The sequence below is a fragment of the Diceros bicornis genome, chromosome 11 (assembly GCF_020826845.1).
Source record: "Diceros bicornis minor isolate mBicDic1 chromosome 11, mDicBic1.mat.cur, whole genome shotgun sequence".
NCBI classification, from domain to species: domain Eukaryota; kingdom Metazoa; phylum Chordata; class Mammalia; order Perissodactyla; family Rhinocerotidae; genus Diceros; species Diceros bicornis.
In genome coordinates, this window is record NC_080750.1 from 56,752,793 (window position 1) to 56,776,021 (window position 23,229).

Here is a 23,229-nt window from a genome sequence, read left to right on the forward strand (position 1 = left end):
GCTCAACTGCCCCAGCTTCCCCCAGGTCCTCTCACCCCTGGCTCCACCAGGGTCTCACTTCCCCTAGGAGAAGGCCGTGGTCTAAGTGGACCTCTCTGCAGCCAAAGCCTGGGTGCCAGGAGACTGAAGGCTGAAAGCACAGGGTGATGGGGAGCTCCAGGGTGCTCAGGGTTACCCCGGCTCTGGAGTGTCCTGTCCTGCTCCATGCTCCAGCTGTTTGCTGGCCGCTGTCTTCTGTCTTCGGGGTTGAGGGTGATGGAAGAATGCAGTGGTCATTCGCCGCTGCCCTTAACTACCCCCAAGCTCCCAACTCCTGTGGTGGCACCAGGTTGGAGCCTGGTGTTGGGGCTGAAATGACTCTTCCACTGTCCTCTTATCGTCCCTGCTTCCCGAAGCATAGGTTGATGAGCTGCTAGTTTCTAGTGCTGAGGCACTGTTACACCTGACCCAGTCCTATTAAAGATACCTGGCATAGACTGTATCCTGTTAGGAAAAAATGTGTCGGATAAACCAAACACAACCACTGTGGATGTTTGTAGTTAGTAAATTCTACCTTAATAATGATTGCTTGTACATATATACTCTTAATAAACAGTAAGCTCCTTGAAAAACAAAAGGTACCTGGTGTCTGTGGATCACCCCTGGGGATTTCCTCAGGCCCCCCAAAAGCTAGTAGGCCTCCCAGAGTTGCATCTCTATCTGGAGTTGTGGTTAGAGCTATAAGTTCCTTGAGAGCAGCCTAGAGATGGGACCATGGAGTGATGGTGAATAGGAATTTACGTAGGGGGTATGTATTTCTTCACTTCATACTCTTGTCAACTGAGTGTAACTTTTTTTAAACTGAGATATAAGTGACATATATCATTATATTAGTTTCAGGTGTACAACATAATGATTCAATATATGTATACATTTCAAAATGATCACTGCAGTATGTCTAGGTAACAACCACCACCAAACATAGTTACAAGTTTTTTTTCTTGTGATGAGAACTTTTAAGATCTTTTCTCTCAGAGTGTAACTTTTTAATGACATCAATACCTTTAATATCAATAAAGGCATATTGATGGTTTTGGAGTGAGAGTATTTTTCATTTTTTGCGTTAACTGTCACACTGGATCATCCTAAACGTTCGGCTGACTATAGCTCACCAGCACGCCTGTGATGAAGTGTTAGACTGGACAGTGTCGTATGAGCTTCACTACGATTTGCTCTTACTGTCATCACAAGAAATTAGCCATATAATTCATGAGTTTGAGATGGATTAGATGCGATATTTTGGACCAGTGAAACTAATATTGCAAATAAGTGGGAAAATCAAATCTAATGCATGTGTTTTAATTTATTATAAAATAAATATGCCAGATTTGTCTAACAATTTAGGAACATTGCATAATTTATAGTGACAGTTCATTTACACAAGAACTAAGATGCCTTTTTTTTTGAGCTATAAAACAAATTGGAGAGTGACTCTTATCCCATGAGTTATTTATGGTGGAAGATTAATAAAAACATTAAGCGTGATGAATGAATTTCCAGTGACAGGACTACAGCAAGAATAAATATCACCACAATAAAAATATAATGAATTTTACATTTTTAATCAGTCTAAAGAATTTTACTAAACAGCAAATTAAGGGATTTTATTTTTGTCTTGTACAACATTAAAATTGTTTTATTCTGCAAACCACATTAAACATACATTGCTTATCCTCCCAAACTTGTTAGAACTCCTGAGGATGGAGGCCCCATCTCATGTGCTTGCAGCCTGTGCATTCAGGGTCTTATCCTTCATGTGGTAGGTACTTGCTAGATGTCTTTTGAATAAAATATAAACTTAATAGTGATTTATACAGTTTTCAAATAAAATAGTCTATATTAGGAAAGGAGGTATATGAAAGAAAGGCAATGACTTCATTTTGAATTGTTGTTTACCTAAAAAAAAAAAAAGAATGATTATTTGGTTAGAAGCAAGTTGGTTTTTGGGGAGTTGGCTTCTCTTGTAGGGTTAGGTTTTAAAATTAGTATATAGTAAAAATTAATCTAGAAAATCGTCTACATTGACCATAAAATTTAACATACCTGTTTAAGTATATAATTTATTTCCAAAGAGAGGGATGAAAGGAAATTCTCCGTACAAATGTCTGGGCAGTCAGATCCATCTGCCTTGAAGATATCTGTCAAATTCCCAGGTGAATGGAGAGAGCCAAGAGTTCCTGCTTGCCCACAGGATTTACTCCATTCTGTCTTATTATTAAACCTTTATTACATATCACTATGAGGATTAAACATAATAAGAGGTCACATTTTCTGAATCTTATGTAGGGAAGGGTCAGATGCTGAAGTCAGAGACTCCACTGGCAAGGAGTCAGAGACTCCTTGTCTTATGACTAGGTTTTTTGTGATGTGAAGAGAAACTGGAAGTCCATGGCAATTCTTCGATTCAGGTAAGTTATTGGAGAGTTGCTGTAGCTCCATGCTGTACCCATCTGGAACGGGGTTGGCACAGAGAAGTTTTGATCCAGCTTTAACTGTTTGATGAAGGCCTGTCCGCTTAGTTCCTGCTTTCAGATCACAATACACTGCAGCGTGACAGTAAAACCAAGATACCATTTATGTTTGGAATTTAATCTCACTTTGTTCTGGTTTTAGGAAGACTGTCCAACCGTTTTAAGATGGTCACTAGGGAGATTGCATAAGGCACAGTGGTTTAGTGCAACTTGTCACCATTATTAGAAAAAATGTAAAATCTAGTGGGCAGTCTGAAGTTGATTATGTGTCTCAAGTTCATCATTAATAATGTTTTAGGACAGAAGGTTCCATTTGTATGAGTGCACTGTACATTTCTCAGCCTTTCCTTTAATGATATCCTTACTCATTTAAGTGCCATCCAGGGCCCTGTTTGTAACATGCTTAAGGAACCTGGATGATCAAAGCTGATGTAAGATTTATCCTGAAACAACTTGACAGTTGAGATGCCAGGAATGCTGACTTAAGTTTAGGCTCTGAATATCAGTGGCCACGATGGCTTATCTTAGCAACAAGATTTATTCCTGACAGTACTGTAGAGAGCTTCAGCTAACCCCCAGAATGGTTTTCTGGGGGTCATAAGAGCACTAATACTTGCCATATTGTTGAGTAAAAACTGAATGATGGAGAGCATGGATTCCAGGAGCCCCATGAATATTTATGCTCTTCTCATTTAATTACACTTAATATTTCCAACCTAGAGTGGACTATAATGAGCCCCTTTCCAACAGGCCTGGTGTTCCATGGGGGCAGAGTAGCTGGACCTCCACGGGCTGACTTACTCAGGAGTAAGTCTTATACGTACTGCTTGTGCTGCCAGCATCCTCTGGCCAGCCTGCTGTGGATGCGTCTCTCCTCCCACTGGTGTATTCCTACCCTGTGAGTTGCTCTTCATTACAAAATGGGCCGACTGGTCCTTCCCTCAAGTGCTTGTGGTCTTGTGTATGAAAGTGCTGACTGTCTGGTGTATGATTGTTCGTGGTAAAGCTCTGTACACAAATTACATAACATACCATCACTTTTGAGGTGAACGGTGCAGCACCATCTTAGCCTGAGGTGCAGACTCAGAACCCATTGGTTTAGTCCTACTGGGTTTGTGTGCTAACTGTAGACATATGAGTAATTTATTTGGGAGAGGACCTTGAAAGGTGGGCAAAACTGGATAAATCCTGTGTACGTGCTGTGGGGACTGAGTTGTGTCCTCCCAAAATTCATATTGAACGCCTAACCCCCAATGTGGTAGTATTAGGAGGTGGGGAGTGGGAAGTAATTAGGTCTTGAAGGTAGAGCCCTCATAATGGAATTAGTGCCCTTATATGAGGAGACATGAGAAGGTCTTTCTCTCCCCACCAGGTGAGGATACAGCCAGAAGGCAGCCATCTGCAAGCCAGGAAGAGAGCTCTTATCAAAACCCAACCGTGCTGGCACCCTGATCTCAGACTTCCCAGCCTCCAGAACTGTAAGAAATAAATGTCTGTTGTTTAAGCCACTCCGTTTATGGTGTTTTGTTATAGCAGCCCAAGCTGACTAAGACTAAGAGTATGTTTCCAGAAAGTATTTGTCTAGAACATAGTGTCATCCTCCAGGGTAATAATCTTACCTGAATCATGTCTCCCGGTATAGAGGAATCAGCTTACAGCAGGACAACTGATTAACAGTTTAAGAAGGGGCCAACATTGGTGTCACGTTAGTGAAACGTGCTGCTGTGATGAAGGACTGAGAAGTTTTCCTTTTGTAAAGATGCAATTTAATGAAGCTTACAGAACAGAGCATGCCGTGTTGCCATGGAGTAGTTTGAACGTGGTACATATGCAACTGTGATTCAAATGCCAACATAGCATGTATATGTCTTTTGAAGAAATGGGACACTGTAGGATAATTCAGAAGATCTCTTCAAGAAAAGGCCTATGTTCATTTGTTCTCACTAAAATTCTTAGATTCTGATTTTTTTCTTTTAAAATTTTCTAAAAAATTAATTTGTTAAAAATTTAAAATTTTATAAGTCATTCTCCATTCCTGCCTCTTTTCTTGAATTGCATTTCTCTGTGTAAAAAACTTGTAAGGAGTTTTGTGCTTGAATTTCTCTAGAAAAATTTATTCACTCAATTCATTTTTATTGCTCCTATTTTTTGCGCTCCTTGTTTTCCTGTTATATATTTGGCTCTTATCATAGTTTTTTCTGTCTCTTTCATTTTTTAGAAATTCTGTCACCTTTAGAGTATATACAAGAACAAGTTAGAAACACAGAAAAGAAAAGAAAATTTTCCATGAAGTGAGTTTTCCTGCAGAGGGAGTTATACTGTGTTACTGAGTCTGCTACAGGGAAATATGGTCAGCAGATAACAAGAGTGAATGAGAGCTTTTTTCCTCCTTTTCCCTGCCATTTACACTGATCAATTTATCTCTGATGATCTGTTGTATGTAAAGGATAATGTCATGGCAGGTAAAACTTATTTCAGAGTTGGAAAGCACATGTGGTTCTAATAGCACAGACAGGCATGCATTTCCACTAGGTATGTGAGACCTTACAATTCCATAAAAGCAGATTTTATAGAATGTGTAACTGACCACACAGTTTGTAATGTACATGTTGGCCAGGTGGTTTTGTTTTATCACCTCAAGTCCTTTTTGGAAATAGGGGTGTCAATTAAGTCAGTCACCAAATAAACAAAGAGATATGGATGGTTTTTTCAGATCAGCACAGTACTGCCACCAACAGTGGAGAGTGGTAGTTGTGAGGCTCTGGGTCAGGAACATTCTGGATCATCTTTCAGGTTGGTGGTCAGAGCTGAAAGCCCAGTTCTGCCACACAAGGTGGTCCCTATGCCAACTGATGCACTGTTTGACCAAGAACAAGAGGAGTGACTCAAGGAAAGCAGTGTGAATACCTAGAGTCGGGCTGATGTCCCAATCCAGCTGATGACTGATAGAGCAGCAGTGCAACCAGCCCTCACATAACCTAGAGAGTAGCCTCATCCGGCCCCTTTTGCTGTTTCACTGGCCCCCACCAGCAGCTGCACTTGATTTTAAATTGGCAAAAGAGGATTTACCCAGAGTCCTTGAATTTATACAGCCTCTACATGAATGTTTTCTTTCCCCTGATCTGAAATTCTAATGAGCTGACTACATCTGAATACTTACGTTGGATTTCACTATATGTGTTTATACACACAAAATATTGAGATAAAGGTAGTGAATTTTGGTTGATGGATGTTAGTTTGCTAGGGTTGCCGTAACACAAACTGAGTACCATAACCTGAATGGCTTAAACAGAAACTGTCTCACAGTTCTGGAGGCTAGAAGTCCAACATCAAGGTGTCAGCAGGGCCATCCTCCCTCTGAAGGCACTAGGGAAGGATCTGATCCAGGCCTCTCTCCTAGCTTCTGGCAGTTCCTTGGTTTGCGGCAGCATAACTCCAGTCTTCACATGGCATTCTCCTTGTGTGCGTGTCTGTATCCAAATTTCCCCTTTTTATAAGGACACCAGTCATACTGGGTTAGTGGCCCTAGCACCCTATTCCAGTGTGACCTCACCTTAACTAATTACACTTGCTACAACCCTATTTCCACATGAGGTCACATTCTGAGGTGTTGGGGTTAGGACTTAAACATATGAATTTTGGGAGAACACAATTCAACCCAAATCAGTGTAATTGGCATGAAGATAATCAACTTATGGAGAGTTAGCGCCAGTAGGATCCTGGAAGATCATTGGGTGCAACCCTCTTATTTTGCACATGAGATCAGTGGGCAGTAAAAAGTATTATTTTAAAAATTAAGTTAGGTAAAGGGTCCTCCAAATGTTCCATATTAATTAAAGCTCCTTTATGTTTTCTCATATCTCTCTCCCAACTCAAATGACCCCTCTCTTCTTTCTCTCTCTGAATCTCCCCCATCGTCCCAGCTCCAGCTCGCCTTCATCACATCAGGAGATCTTCCTTAGCTATTCTCACCAGCAGAGACCTTGTCCAACTCTGCATCTGTAATCTGCATCACCAACCTTTAGTAACTTGGGCCATTCTGTCTCCTGATTTTTTCTTACTGACATTTGAAATGTATATACCACCTTATGTTATTTATCATGCTATGCATTTACTAGACTCCTGGCATTTGTAGATTGAGAGGTTCTGGTTCTATTATTAAAAGGAACTCTGATACTTAGGTACATGAAACTTTTCTGAGATACAGGTTTTACTCACCTGAATCTTGAAGTGTGGATGTGTGAATGTGGGGGTGGTGGTGGTGGTAAATGGTGGTAATGAGTAACCGAGTTAATGAGTGCCTAGCTGACCATTTGTTACCCCCTAAATCAAACTAGCTGCCATTTTCCCCTTTGATAATGTTGGGAATGTATATGCAATTATGTATTCAGAAATTTTAGGAAGTTTCTAGAGACATAAGACTCTCTTGATCTTTTCTCTATAACAAGGTCATGTGCTTCTTGAAGGCAGGAACCTTCTCTTTCCTCCTTAGTGCCCAACCTACTGTGGGGTAAGGCATGCTTGTTAATTTATTACATTAGTTAGTGAAGTCAGAGATTGTCTTAATGTAAATGAGTCAATAAAGAAAACTGTGTTATCTTAGCATAATAGACTCAGCAAATATTTTGAGAGTAAACATAAATTTATCATTATTATCTGATGGGGTTTGCCATTTTAATTTTGACTAGTATATGAAATATTTTAAATATTGTAAAAATTGCAGCCATAGATTAACCTTTCTAAAAAGTTGAAAATAAATGTAATATTTATCTATAATGAATGAAACTTTAAACATTTTTAAAAAATTAAATGAGACTTATGGGACTATGTAACGTAAAAGTATACAGGTCTCGCATAAGAAGGCACAATGTATTAAATGTCTTCATGGGAAAATCAATATTTAAATATATTACTTTCCCCCACTATGACTTACAATGGCCTAGATGTTATGCTTTATATCTATTGTGCGGAAATATGTCTTGGTGTTGAATTCACTTAATATCTGCAAGTATTATCTTGTATTCTTGTAGCTAGTTGAATGAACAGTTTTAATCAACATTGGTCATGAAATTTCAGGCCATGGAATGATTAAATAGTATTGTCTTCACAATTCTTGCTAACTATGAGATATATTTGGATTTTTGTAATGATATCACTCAGAATAAAAAATTTACCCTAATTTATTCTCCGAGGCTTTAAATAAATCATCATGAGGTAAGCCTGCCACCTGCTGGTCAAGGTGTGTTACTTCATTTTGCACTTCAAAAAGCTTGGCTTTGGCTTTATTTACTCTGTAATGAAAATTACAGCATAGGAATGGAATACAATTTGAAGCAATCCTACATACAGACTTTTGAGACTTCCTCGGTTGTCACAAATTATTGAAGCTTGAACGTCCTAACAATTATCATTCCCACAAGCCTTCCATGTTTATTCTTCCCTCTTGATGACCATCAATAACTAATCTATGGTTGCATATTTCTGAGTCTTTGATATAAAGCCTAAGTTCAATTCAGGGTTCTTTCTCTTGAGCAATTGTAAGCCAAGACTCTATCTGTGTTACCGTACAAAGATAGGGTTTTCTTGTTGGATGTGCATAAAAAGCCAATTATTATGGCATCAACTTTTGAGAAAAGAAAAAAGCTTTATTGCAAGGTCAACCAGCAAGGAGACAGGAGGTGAAAACTCTCAAATCTGTCTCCCTGATCCAGTGCTTGGGGCAAAATTTATGGAATGAAGGGCAGGGCGGTCTGGGTGTGGAGATAGATGATTGGAGGTAAGGAGAAGTGAGGTAATTGATGATCTGCACAAGCGTAGTCAAGCTTCATGGCTCTTCATAGGATGCATGCTCACAAGATGGTGGGGTTAACATGATCTGAGGGTGGAGTTTTCAGCCCCTTGACATCAAAAGGATCATTTACTGGGTATTTGTGCAGGCCCAGTTGATGGGTTGGTGATCTCAACCGGCCTGAAATGGACAAGAGGTTGACTCTCGGTTCCTGAAAAACAACTCTTAATTACTCTGTTGATAAGATGGGGTCAGCTGAACTGGTGCTAGTGGCCCGTGGTTACATTTGTAGGTGAGAGATCCCTAAGTGCTGCTAAGCCTGCTGAGGAATTTTCTCCTCTGCCACTTCATTTCCTGACCACTATTTCACAAACACACTGGTAATACTGCTGTGCCCTCTTCTGGGACCCCAGCCTGCTGCTGCTTCCCACTCCTCTCGCGAGCCCTCAGCCCCACCCTGGGGTCATCCATCACTCAGGCCATCCTAGCACCCCATAATCCTGCTGCCAGTTGTTTTGAGCATTAAACTAGGTAACACATGAACGGCACTTAGCTTCATTATTGTTATTCATTAACCTTATAAGATTCTACTATCCATGTCTATCATCAGTAGTTAGAATATTCACCAAGATATAACAATATGACTTTTCTGCTCAGCTATGTTGCCAAATCCATTTTTGAATTCTTCTTTTCTTCCCTTTTGTACTTGGAAGTCCCCCTTCATCGGCAGACAGACTCTGCAATCACAGAGACTAGGAATTTAGCCCATCATCATTAACAGGACGGAAATCATCTGGAGGCTGGAAAGAAATGCCCCTGTGGGTCCTCCAAACATTTGAAGCTTCTGCAGCTTCATTCGTTAATTATTCTGTGCTCATTAAACCTAACTTTGTATTTGCTAGAAAGAGGGGATAATCATTATGACTATTTCAGTAAAGAAGAGCAAGTGTGGTAATTAGTTCAATAAATGTTAATTAAGTGCTAACCATACGCAGCTGCTGGGAAAAGAGTCCTGGCCAGAAGCAGTTCCCCCAAATCTGTCAACCATTTTAATCCCAACAACAAGGTAATTTTCCTGGCTATTATATAATGTCACATTTGGATTTCCCAAGGTTTCTTTTTTACCTTTTTAGGTATTTCAAGCTTCAAGTGCCTGAAATTTCTCATGTTCGCCTTCTCTCCTCAGTAGAGTTGATGGGTATGTCTGCTGGATGGGCCTCTGGCTATCCTGGATAAACGGTGTTCACAGTGTCAGTTAAGCATTTGGCAATCCCATTCATCTTTTTAAATGCAGTGTTTAGCAAGTGCTTGCTACATGGAAAGTGTTCCCTAAACACTTGTTTTAATTATTGAAAATAATTTTCAAGTTGTCAGGGTACCATTTAATTTCAGAATATTCAGTAATTGCAGTTTGGGAACAGCAGACAGGATGTGCAGCATTTGGTGTTCTTGGGAATACGGAGAAGGTGGAGCGATGTCTGGGGACTGAGGCTGACACCTGAGAACTTTCTATTTCTATTTCTTAGACCCGAGCCCCTTGGAGCTAAGTCAGGCCAGAGCAAGTTGGAGGTTGAAGCATTTAGAGAGGGATGTTGATAATAATTTTATTTTTACTTATTGTGGAAGGGGTACATGCTCATTTCAGCTAAGCGATAAAAAGATACAGGGGACAAAGCCTCACCTGTAATCCCATGACACAGAGATATTGTTTGTTCACATTTTCATGTATGTCATCAGGCTTTTTACAATGAACACAGCTGTGTGCAATTCTTTTCCTCCCATTTTCTCTTAAACCCACTCCAATCAGCTTTTCAAACCCCCTCTTCTCCACAAAGCTGCTTTTGTCCAGGTCACCAATGACCTCTGCTCTGCGTAATCCAGTGGCTCAGTTCTCAGCCCTCAGCTAATCGACTGATCAGCGGCACGTGGCATAGCTAGTCATTCTTGCCTACTTGCTGCCCTCTCTTCTCTGCTTCCAGAGCGCCACATTGGCCTGGCTCTTTCTGCCTCATTGGTTCCTCCTCAACTGACTTGGTCTCTTCTTTCCTGCAGCCTGTCCATGTGGTTTGCTCTAGGCTCAGTTCATGAACTTTTCTCTCTCCATGTCTGGTGGTCATTCAAGCTCAAGGTTTAAATGCTGTCATTTGCTGATGACTCCCCCCAAATCTCATCTCCAGCCCTGACCTGTCTCCCAAACTCCAGGGGGATATTTCCAACTGCCCACACCACATCTCCATTTGGATGTTTTATTGGTCAGGAAAACCCAAGAGACTTTATGCATTCTGAGTATGAAGGGTTTGAATAAAGGGAATTGGAAGTTTAAACGATGGTGAGAAGGCCTGGGGGAGGGACAGTCAAATAAATTGTCACTTCTGTTTCAGCTGCAGCAAGCACATGTCTGGAAGCCACCGCAGATTTCAGGATCCTCCCACCAACTCTCTCAGGCTCCAGTCGTAAAGTCCTGAAGATGCTGTGAATAACAAGCACCCACCACCAGCTATCCCAGATGTGGGCAGTTTTCAATAAGCTCACTCAGAAGCTCCTTCCAACCTCGCTCTGGCTACAACCACTTGCAGAGCATAAGGGCCTCAAATCTCAGGCCTCTAATTGGCTGGCTCTGATGGAGAAGGCGATTCTGGGAAATGTAGTTCCCTGCCTCTTCTCAGCCTATGCTTTAGAAGCAGGTGCCACTGCTAATGAGTTGAAAACAATCTAGCTCAGACGTCTGGTTGATGTCTCAAAAATAACACATCCAAAGCTAAACTCCAATTCTTTCTTTTCAAACTGACTTCATCCTCTGCCTTCATCTTTGTTATTGTCAACTCCATCCCCCAGTTGCTTAGAACAGAAACCTTGGTTTTCGATTCTTGTCTTTCTTTCACATCTCACATTCAACCTATTAGGAAATCCTATTGGCTCTATTTTTAAAAATCTGGACACTAACCTCTCCTAACCACCTGTTCTTGGATCTGAGCTGCCATCGTCTCTTGCCTCTGACTTTAAACAGGCCTCGCTGCTTCTCCCATGCCCCTCAACTCAGCAGCCAGAGCCATCCTCTCAAACAGATCGTCTCTTTCTTCTGGTCAGAATCCGATGATGGCTGCCGGCCCCTCATAGAGTGAAAGCCGAAGTCCTTACAATGGCAACAAGACGCTCTCTCGCCATGCCATCCTCCTCCCCTTATGCACTCCCTCTTGTAGGCTCTGCTGCAGCCATACTGGTCCTGGCTGTTCCTGGAAGAGAAGAGGCTCAAACCTGCTTTGGGGCCTTGCTCCCCCACCAGGTACTCACTTGGCTAACTCCCTCTCTTGAGTCTTTGCTCACCTTCTCAAAGGACTAGGCCAACCTCCCTATCTAAAACTGCAATATGCTCCTCCCTGGCACTTCCGAACCCTTTTCTGCCAATCCCTCTCCCCCTACCCTTTTTACCTTCTAACAGACTATATCATGCACTTATTTATTATGTTTATTACTTATGGTCAGTCTCCTGTGCTTGAATGTAAGCTCCATGATGACAAGGATCTTTATTCACTGATGTATCACAAACACTTAGAACTATGCCTGGAAATGTGGGCATTCAATAAATATTGGTTAAATATATGGATATATTGGGGGGCCGGCCCCATGGCTAGTGGTTAAGTGCGCACGTTCCACTCCTGGTGGCCCAGGTTCGGATCCCAGGCGTGCACGACGCACTGCTTCTCCGTCCATGCTGAGGCGGCGTCCCACATACAGCAAGTAGAAGGATGTGCAACTATGACATTCAACTATCCACTGGGGCTTTGGGGAGAAAAAGGAGAAGGATTGGCAATAGATATTAGCTCAAGGTTGGTCTACTTCAGCAAAAAAAGAGGAGGGTTGGCATAGATGTTAGCTCAGGGCCGATCTTCCTCACCAAAAAAAAAAATATATATATGTGGATATATCCTTTGGTTAAGCAAAAGAAATTGTCATCATATTGTATAAACTGATTTATAAAAACTCTTTTGCATAATATTTCTTGAATATTTTCCCATGTCAATAGACATACTACTCAAATATTTTTTTAACTATATTGTATGCCACTGTATGGTAATTTTCATTAATGTTTAATTATTGAATTAATTTTCTAATTTATGTTTTAATGGTAATGTCTTTTTCTAACAGCTTTATTGAGATGTAATTCAGATGCCATAAAATTCGCTCATTTAAAGTGTACAGTCCAATACCTTCACATATTTATTAAGAGCCTGCTCTCTGTCAAGCACTGTGATAGGCTCTTAGGATACCGCTCTGAAGAAAATGGACATAGTTCCTGTCCTCATGGAGATTATGGTCTGGGAGGGGGAGGGGACAGACAGACACTAACTAATAATTGTACAAATAATTACTTATTATTGTGGTAAGTGCTATGAAGGAAAAGATAGGGTGCTATATGAGTAACTAACAGAAGGTCCTAACCCAGTCTTGGGGCCCTGGGCAGGGTTCCCTCAGAAAGTGGAATTGTAACTGAGCCCTACTGGATGTGTAGGAAGTAGGGCCAGGTGCGGACACTGGAAGGAAGCTTGTTGTGGCTGGACATCTAGGCTATTTCATTCTTTCACTAATATGTGCTGTCATGAAGGTCCTTATTTCCTTAAGATAAATTCTTGGAACTAAAATTGCTAGGTCCATATGTAAGCATCCATATGTATGCAAGGACATATCTCGTCCTTTTTTCCTTTCTTAAATTTTTGCTAATGTATTTTCTTTGTAGCACTTATCACTATGTAAAACACTTTAATTAATAAATTTCTTTATTGTCTGTCTTCCCTCACCAACCCTTGCCCCAAATGTAACCTCTGTGGGGTCAAGAATTTCTCTATTTTGTTCACTGCTGTATGTTAAGTACTTAGAATAGGCACTCAATAAATATTTCCTGACTGAATAAATAAAATGAATAAATGAAATTTTAAATTCTGAAGCTTAAAAGTAGGGTACCTCTAAAGGCATGCTAATCAATACATACCTTTTAAAAATGACGTTCTCCGGGTTACCACTAGATTCTGGAGAAAGGAGTTATGGTTCTTGACTTCAGGAAACTTAAAATCTTAATAAACACACATCACCAGTTTAAAATTAGGTGTTTAGTTGATATTGATTTTCATTAAGACTTTGAGTCTCCAAAAATTTTAATTAAACCTACTTATGATACAGTTAATAATAGCCACTCACTAAAGATTTAGTTAGCATTTGAAAAGGAATATGAAGATATACCATGCTGTACAGGTATTGTAGGAGAAGCATTAAAGACTTTCTTACATGAAGGGGAGGAAATTCCTAAAGTGGACAAATAAATATTCAAATTTAATCTAAAGAAAACCATGCCAAGTGACGACTGTACCATTTTAGGCCAACCTGAAATAGCCATGTTGAATACCACCAGGGCCAAATGCTGCTGCTTCAGTTCACTGTGTACCATGAATGGTGACACCATGGCTGCCACACAGCAGCTACATAGACTTAACAGTAGGAAATTTAACCTATGTAATTGACCAGGTCCAGATTGACGATGGTTGTATGGACATGACTTGCAATTTGATTTTCCATTACGTGGTAGTTGCTGCCTTGCTATCCCTAGATATTTTTTTTATCATTGCCTTAAGGAACCCCTGCTTATCCAACTGAAAATAGTGTGACTAGTTTGCTTAAGGTATTAAAAAATAAATTTATTTTTAAATCATAAAAGTAAAGAGCCATGTCACAGAATAGTTTGGAAGTGAGAAAAAATTACCCAGTTGTTGTCTTATTGGTAGATATCATCTTAGTTTTGTACGTAGTTATAATTAGAGTATATGTACAGTTTTATACTCTGATTTTTCATTCCATATTGTAATCACTTTACCATAATGCTTCGTAAAATGAATGACACTGCTTCATAATGATGATTTAGTCGTGGCCTAAAACTTAGTTAAGTGGATGAACCATAATGACATAACCATTTTCCTATTGTGAGACCTTTAGTCACAAAACCTCTACCCCTACCCCTACCCCCACTGCCCGCTTTTTGCCATTTTAAACTATAATTACTATCTTCATATTTTTTAGTTCCTTCCCTATTTTGGGTAATTCTTTACTGTAAATGTCTAGAAGTCAGATTCCTGGTGGGCAGGAAAGGGTTCACTCAGCAGATTGGGGTCACTCAGGCCATGCACTTGCCCAAGACAGGGGGGTTTTCATGACTGCCTCTTGCCTGGCTCCTGGGAACTGAGCTCTTGGAATATTCTGACTGATAAGAATGTTTTGCTTGCCTGGGGTCTTGAGCCATGCTACAACAGTTTTTCCAGGTGGTTTCTAGTAACAATGTGATTCATGGTGAACACCTACTTTCCTTTTCTGGGTGTGGAGCTTCAGTAACTGAGGTCAGTTCTGCAGACACTGTATGTATCTGAGACTGACCCCCAATAAAAACCCTGGACAGCCAGGCTCAAGTGAGCTTCCCTTGTTGACAAGACTTTGCATGTGTTGTCACACATCATGGCAGAAGGAATTGAGCACGTCCTGTGTGACTCTGCTGGGAGGAGACTCTTGGAAGCTTGAGCCTGGTGTCCTCCAGACTGTGCCCCATGCACCTTTTCCCTTTGAGGTTTTACTCTATCCTTTTGCTGTAATAAACTGCAACTGTGAGTACAACTTCTGGATCTTCTGAGTCCTTTTAGCAAATCTTCAGGCCTGAGGGTGGTCTTAGAGATCCTGACACACCTGGCCTGTTGGCATTCAGTTGCAGATAAAGGAAATTACTCTAGCTGGATTAAGCAGCAAGTGTTGATTATCTTGTATTTTGTGGTTTCCAAAATTGTTGGAATGGCTGAAAAAGTAGAAGGAGCTTCCAGGAACAATTTCTACCCAGCAGTTCCCTGCTTCTGCCAGAATCAGAAACCCCCAAACCAAGAAGCTGCTTGCTATAAAAGCACGCTGCGTTGCATCTTGCCTTGCTCTCCTCTTAACTCAGTTCTGAATCCAGGCATATGAATGAGAGAACTTAAATCGTGCCTGGAACTGTAGCTGCAAGGGCATCTGGAAATGTAGCATTTCACGTCTACAGTGCTCAGAGACACAAGAAGGACATTAGAATTTCTGCTGAGTGAGCCAGTCCACAGTGTCTAACACATTGTGTTAAAGGGTAAAAACATTTTAATATTTCTTGATACGCACTGCCCAACTGCTTTCCCAAAAGGTTGGAAAAATTCACAATGGCAACAGCAACAAGTGAGGCTCCAGTTTTCTATGCTTTACAGTATGAGGGAAAGCTAATCTCACTGGATGGAGATGAACACTGAGTAATAAGGGACAGCCTGATCATCTCATGTGTTCTCTCCCTCTTCCCTTCTCTAGCTCTGTTTTTCTTGGAAGAAACAGATTTCTATAGATTGTGGTTAGAGGTAAACCCCTGTTGAAAGCTGGGGATTATAAATCAACTACTCTAAGTTGGTTACTTGAAAACAAAAACAAGGCACTCATTTATATAGTGCTAGTTAAGCAATTCTGGTTGTTGTCGAAAACTATTGAATAAAATAAGTAGAAGACTTACTTTACTTTTATTTTTATAAATCTCTCCAATTTACACTTTCCTCTTTCTTTTCTCATTTGACGAATTGTCAGGTTCCTCATCTCAACCTTCCTCCAGGTCCCGTGTCTCTCCAATCTCTCTCTAATAACTACCACTGGTTGCCTCACAAATAGGGATTTGGGCTTGGAGCTGGCTGATCTGATTTGAGCTTTGAGGTGAGATTTTTTGCTCAAGAATTTTAGCTGCTGGAAAATGTGACATCTCACCCAGATGTCAGGAAGATGATAACTATGATGGAGATGTTTTTATACACAAAGGATGGTCTACATGACAATGGCATAAACTTCCTAATTCTTTCTTTTTTTTTGAGGAAGATTGGCCCTGAGCTAACATCTGTTGCCAATCTTTCCTCTTTTTCATTTTTCTCCCCAAAGCCCCAGTACCTAGTTGTATATCCTAGTTGTAGGTCCTTCTAATTCTTCTATGTGTGGGACGCTGCCTCAGCATGGCTTGATGAGTAGTATGTATGTCCGTGCCCAGGATCCGAACTGGCGAATCCTGGGCCACCAAAGCAGAATGTGTGAACTTAACCACTATGCCACCGGGCAAGCCCCCTAAACTTCCTAATTCTTTTTTTTTTTTTTGAGGAAGATTGGCCCTGCACTAACATCTGTTGCTAATCTTCCTCTTTTTCTTTTTTCTCCCCAAAGCCCCAGTACATAGTTGTGTATCATAGTTGTAGAGTTGTAGCTCTTCTATCTGGGATGCCGCCTCAGCATGGCTTGATGAGCAGTGAGCAGGTCTGTGCCCAGGATCCGAACCGGCAAACCCCAGGCCACCGAAGCGGAGTGGGAGAACCCAACCGCTGCGCCACTGGGCCGGCCCCTAAACTTCCTAATTCTTGAAAGGAACTTATAAGTTTACAATTACTGGATCTTGGAACACTATGGTAATTTGTTACACAGTAATCGAAAACTAATACAGGATATTTATGATACATTGTCATAATGAGATCCTGTTCTTTTCTGTATTACATGTATATGCATAGAAAAACATCTAAAAGGTTGGATGACAAATGCTGACAGCAGTTATCACTGGGTGATCAGATAGCAAGTGGCTTTTACTTTATTCCTTATGCTTCCTGGATTGTTTGAAAATTTTACAATGAGCATATTTTACTTTAATAATCTGATGGGAAAAATAAAGATCTGACAACGTGAGAGAGAAAAACCATTAAAAAAGTATATCCTAAGTACCTCAAAGGGGTGTAGATTTATATTACATAATAATAAGAATGTGTTTTTATAAATTGTGTAGTATTATGAAAATACAATGTAGCAAATTTTCTAAGTCTCTTAATTCCCCTCCCTACTTAGAATTAATAGGTCTGATGCCTTTAGGTGTGTTTAATTTCAGAATTTTATTTTACAGGGATTTCTGTGGCATACCATAATGTCTATGGTGCTCTTACTGAAAATTACTTATAACTGCCAAATTCTAACAATTTTTGCAAGAAGCTCTCATTAAATTTTCCTGAAAACAGAAAAAGCTCACATTGTATACTACATTGAACTTTATTTTCTTACACTTTCAAAATAATTTACTGTAAAATGTTAATTTCAAAGAAAATTTATGGGAAATTATTAAGCAACTACAGAGTTCTTTATAATAAAATCCAGGATAAAAATAATTTTTTGTAGGTTGAAAATGTATCAAAAGGTCTAAGTGGATTACAAATATATTTTAGCAATCTGATGGATTTAAGGGTACTTTAAAAGTTGTCTAGTTAAATTACTGCAGATATGACGTTTGATGAAATCTATTCTGTAAGTCTAACACCAATGATCATTTCTTCCTGCTAAAACATAAAAATAATTTATCTGAAAAATCCATAAGTACTATGAAGAGTTTGATGACTTCATAAAGATTCTTTTATAACTTGGGCTAATCTCTCGAAAGCCTAAAATAGAAACGAGATAAGAATGAATGAAATTAGGATGCTACTCAGGAAAAGTCTGTTTTAACTTTAAAAATTCAAACAAAGAGTATCCATCTTAGGTTGAAATAAAGCAATTAAAAGTCAAGTTTAACATCAGCTTTATCTGGGTCAGATGCCATCAATGTCTATTAGTAGTATATGCAGATATAAGCATATCAGATTCCCAGGATTTTTTTTTTTTTTATTCTTATAGCCCTCAAGACCATCATTTTCTGTTTTCCACATAACACAAATTACTTTATTTTTTCACATAATTTCTCACCTGCATATGTATTCTATAGTTTTATTTGTCCCACTCTATTCAAGTATAAAAGCAGAGAGAGCTTATGAAAAGCACATTGAATGACATGAGAAAGCAGGAAATAGAGAACACACCAAGAAACTATCCACCTGCCAGAATAAGTATAAACTCTTTTCAAGGTTAATGGCATTGTTCAATTTATGGCTTTTCTGTTTGGCTTCCCAGGCACATCGTCCTTAGGAACTTACTTCTTTGCTTTTTGTTATTTTTGGTTAAACCTAGATTATGTGATTATTTTAAGAATATTATTCTATTTGACCCTTGCTGATATTTTTTTCTTCAGAGAAAGAGACTAATGCCTATCAAGAATTTGTACTTTTGGCTCCTGTTAATTCCGTGAAGGAAGGAAAGAGGTTTCTTCATAACATGTTGGTAATCCTACTAACACTGTTCAGTAGGTCTGCAAACTATTCGTGAAAACAATAAAATTTACCTCCAACTTGGTCTCATGCATTTGTCTATTTGCTACCATTAACACGTATCTTTTAGTGGTAATTCATGACTTTTTAACAAATATTTGTTTTTCAGAAACCCAAGGAGACATTAAATAATGTTGTAACTTACAAAATGAACACACGCACCAAATCTAGTGTTACTGTGAAGAGAATATTGTACTCACCACATCCATCTGTTCTGGAGAAGCCAGTGAGAAGGACACTCTAAAGTAAGGGCTAGGAGCTGAATTATCAGTGTAGAAAGCATTTCCAGGAACTACTAATACCTAAGAGAGTTTGTGGAAAATAAGTGAATTACCATTAAAGAAAAACTAAGAGAAAAATAGGTAAATCTAATCTCAGAGTGGGGAAGGACTTTTAAAGTTTAAAAGCAATTAAAGAAATCACAAGGGAAAAATCGATTTCTATGAAAATTCTGTATGTCATACAATAAACAAAACAAAGCATAGAAACTGGAAAAATGTTTACAATAAATGTGGCAAATGCTACCTCTTCTCCATATATGAAGAATGCACAGAAATTGAGAAGAAAAACACTAATTCTAGCTTTAATGGGGAAAGGGTGGCTTACAAAAAAAATAGAAATGGTAATAAACATGAATAAATGTTTAAACTAACTAGAAAAGTCATGTAAGTTCAAACAATGAGATACCATTTTTAAGATATCAAATTTGGAAGTGACTTTTAAGCTGGGACCTGAAAGTTAAGTAGGTGTTGGCCAAGCAGAAAGTAGGGGAAGAGTATTTTAGGGGGAAGATACAGATTGTAAAGGCCCTGAGATGGGAAGAAAATTGGCCCCCTCAAAGAACTGAAAGAAGGTAAATTTAATACATAAAGTGAAGGAATAACAATGTTAGGTAAGTGTGTCAAGGTGGACTAGTGGGAATGACTGCTATTCTTGATGACTACTGTGGCAGACAGCTCACTGTTGCAAAGTACATTTCCTCTGCTTCCTGGGCATACAAATATATTCTATTCCCAGCCTCTTTCTAGTTGTATGTGACCGCTTGACTGAATGCTAGCCAAAGGATGTGAAGTCATGTATGCGGACTTCTAAGGCCTGGCCCACAAAAATCTTCCCATATGTAATCCACCATGCTCTTTCCATTTTGTAGCCATTGTGGAATCTATGTGTTGAAGATTGAAGAGGAAGAAGATGGAAGGAACTAGAGTCTCTGAACGACTGCTTGGTGTAGAGTTGCCTACAGATCACATCTTTGAAAATTTTATGTGGGTCAGAAATAAACTTGGATTATGTTATAGTCTTTGTTATCTAGTATAATCATGATATTCAAAAGCATTAAGTAACTGCTTTTTGATGCATGGTATAAATCTGGGTACTGTCTGCTAAGATAAGGTGAGTTGGGAGTGAAGTGATTTGGGGTACTCTGGGGAGAAGATGTCAAGGCAGAAGATGGGTTTCTGTGTCCTGATTAACAATAAAATGAAAATCATTTCTCCCAATATAGTGGAAAAGTTTGGAGATGTGCTAGAAGCAAGTTGCTGTAAGAGAGGAAGAGAGTGGTAATAATCTCTTTGCAAGAAGACCAAAATCTGGGCTAAGGCAGTGGTGATAAAGTTGGAGATTATTTGGAAAAAGTAAAGGTAGATGCAACAGGATATATGGAATGAATGAAGAGGACTCAGAGAACTACAATAAAATCTGAAGCCTATATCCTTAGCACCTAGCTCAGAGATACGTACAAATAGCCACTTATCAAATGTTTTTGATGATAATGGCATTGATAGAAAAGCAGAGAAAGCATTAAATTGATTTATTATACTAAAATGTATTTCTTTGAAATAAGTCAGTTTTTATTAAGTACCTACTATGTGCTATTAGTAGGATTAGAACAATTAATAAAACATGAGTCCTGCCCTCAGGTGAGAAGGTTAGAGGGGATGAGTGACTTTCCCAGGGAAGTGGAGCTAGCACTGTGGTCTAGCCAGTCAGTTTCCAGGTCTAACCTCTAGACCACCTAGTCTCTTATGGATAAGTATTGTGCTTTGCCAACATCAACACAATCTATTCTTTTGTACTTTGCTTCAAGACAAAAGTGATCCTAGAAACAGATCTTAGTGTTTACCAACGACTGACAGACATGATAAAGGTATTAATCAATAGAGAAAGGATAATTTATTTGGTAAATTGGAAAGCTACACAAAAAAATCTTTAGATTTCTCAGCTTAATCAATGCCCCTGAAAGAAATCTAGGTAGACTTATGATATAAGTACAAAAGGAAAAAAATACCCTAGAAGAAATCCTCTTGGGCTAATTTTAAGTGAAAAAAGCAGGATACAAAATTTCTGTGCCATTTTAACCATGCAAAATAATTGCACAGCAAAAATACCAGGTATATACAAGCTCTTCAAGAAAATATACCACAAATCGTCACACAATCTGGGTGGTGAAATTATGGGCTATTTAAAAAATATTCATTATACTTTTATGCATTTTCCAATTTTGCTACCACAAGTATTCTTTACTTTCATAATCAGGAAAAAAAATCCTTCTATTTTAAATACTAATGGCCAATATTTAGTGAGCATTTACTATGTGCCAGGTGTTAGTCTAAGTGCTTTATACTATTAAGCAATTGCATAATAACTCATCATAGCAACCCTATAAGGGAGGGATTCTTATCTCTATTTTACAGAGAAAATTCAGCCTGGGTGAGGCCGGCCCAGTGGTGTAGTGGTTTGGTTTGCGCCCTCCACTTCAGCAGCCCAGGGTTCGCGGGTTTGGATCCCAGGCGTGGACCCACGCACCACTTATCAAGCCATACTGTGGCAGGAGTCCCACATGTAAAGGAGAGGAAGGTGGGCACGGATGTTAGCCCAGGGTCAATCTTCCTCACAAAAAACAAAACAAAACAGCGAGGGTAACTTACTCAAAGCCACACATCCAGTAAGGGGTGGAGCTGGGATTCAAATCCAAGGAGTATGGTGCAGACACTGTGCTCTTAGCCACTAAGCCCATCAGTAGCTGAGATGAATGACTCAATTTCCATTAATTTAGACCAGAAGAATAATTACGTAACCCCAAAATCGATCGTGATTTTAATGAGATAACATATCTGATATTAAAACATGAGTTGGGGTGGTGGGCAATGATAAACATCTCTTGCCATTTTTATTTAAGAAATTACTTTAAAGAAAAAGTATAACTTTTCCTCCTGTTTTACCTCTTTCTTAAGGGCTTTTTCTTCCATCAGATGTTTTACATCATTAATGCCCTTGACTTTAACCCATAAAAACATTCCAGCAGTAGGAACATGCCATTCTGCCAAACCTACGAACAAAAGAAGAGAATAAATATCTCCCAAAGGAATTTTTGATTAATGCTTAATGACATAATTGCAGTAACTGTAAACTAGTAGTTCCAAAAAAGTTCCTTCAGTGATACCATTTTTAAAAAATATAACCTTAAGGGGCCAGCCCAGTGGCGTAGTGGTTAAGTTCACGTGCTCCACTTCAGTGGCCCAGGATTCGCAGGTTCGGATCCCAGGCGTGGACATACGCACCGCTCATCAAGCCATGCTGTGGTGGGCGTTCCATATATAAAAAATGGAGGAAGATGGGCACGGATGTTAGCCCAGGGCCAATCTTCCTCAGCAAAAAAGTGGAAGATTGGCAACAGATGTTAGCTCAGGGCTAATCTTCCTCACCAAAAAAAAAAAAAAACTATAGATCTATATATCTATATCTATATACTCTTAAAATTATATCTATATATATCTGCTACTGCTATCTATATACTCTAAAATTATATCTATATATAGATATAATTTTATATTATATCTATCTATATCTATATAGATATAGATATAATATATCTATAAAATTATATTTATATATTTTATTTAAAATTTATATATTTAATTAAAATTAAATATATATTTATATATATATAAATATTTATATATTTATTTATCTATATAAATATAGATATATTTATATATCTATAAAATTATATATAATATATATTTATTTATATATATATTTATATATATATTTATATATATAGATATATATCTATATCTATAGATATAATTTTAAGAGTCCTGAAAGTTGATGTTCTGAGTTTTATTTCAAAAAGTGAGTGAGTGAGAGGGTACGAGGGAGGGAGGGAGACGTGTGTATATTTACAATTTCAGTCTTAGGGAAGTGCAAGAAATCGATCGAGTGCCTATGTCTACCTCCCTTAGTTAGAATCAGACTTAAGACAAATATGGCTTTCAATTTTAGAAGAGGATTCTTCAACTCTTTCTAGATTCTTCCAGTGTTTCAATAAATCCCATGATTTATGTAATACTTTAGAAGTCCAATGGATTAGAGTTTTTATCAAGATGTAATTAATTATGAAAAGAAGTACTTAAAATTCAAGAGCTCCAGGTGTGCTTGTAGGCTTTATATTTCATTGAGTATTAGGATAGAGAAATCAAGAAGGAAGGATAATTGTTTTGATTTTAATTATCTTTTTAAAAAAAATGTACTCTTGATTAAAACCTTTTCTTCAACTCCACTATACAAAGTAGTAGAATAGTACTCTTATAAAAAAGATGATATTTTGTTTTTACCAAGATTTTATAGGGAACAAGATATGACAGAAATAAGGAACTGATATTTTTTGTTTACTATCATTCAT

The 23,229-nt window shown here is 38.7% G+C and overlaps 1 protein-coding gene and 1 long non-coding RNA gene across 2 annotated transcripts in view; one reads left to right on the forward strand and one right to left on the reverse strand.

Moving 5' to 3' along the window:
- The first annotated feature begins 3,886 nt into the window (after nt 1–3,886).
- On the forward strand, nt 3,887–19,825 carry LOC131411471 (uncharacterized). Its single transcript, XR_009221568.1, has 3 exons — nt 3,887–3,988; nt 18,655–18,790; nt 19,696–19,825. It is a non-coding gene; the product is annotated as an uncharacterized LOC131411471 (long non-coding RNA).
- Nucleotides 17,436–23,229, reverse strand: part of AADAT (aminoadipate aminotransferase) — a 28,715-nt gene continuing 22,921 nt past the window's right edge. Inside the window, exons 11-13 of the mRNA XM_058550352.1 lie at nt 21,767–21,873; nt 18,746–18,847; nt 17,436–17,786 (exon numbers count right to left, since the gene is read on the reverse strand). Coding sequence (XP_058406335.1) covers nt 17,745–17,786; nt 18,746–18,847; nt 21,767–21,873 — 251 coding nt within the window. The 3' untranslated portion in view covers nt 17,436–17,744. The remainder of the gene's footprint in view (nt 17,787–18,745; nt 18,848–21,766; nt 21,874–23,229) is intronic.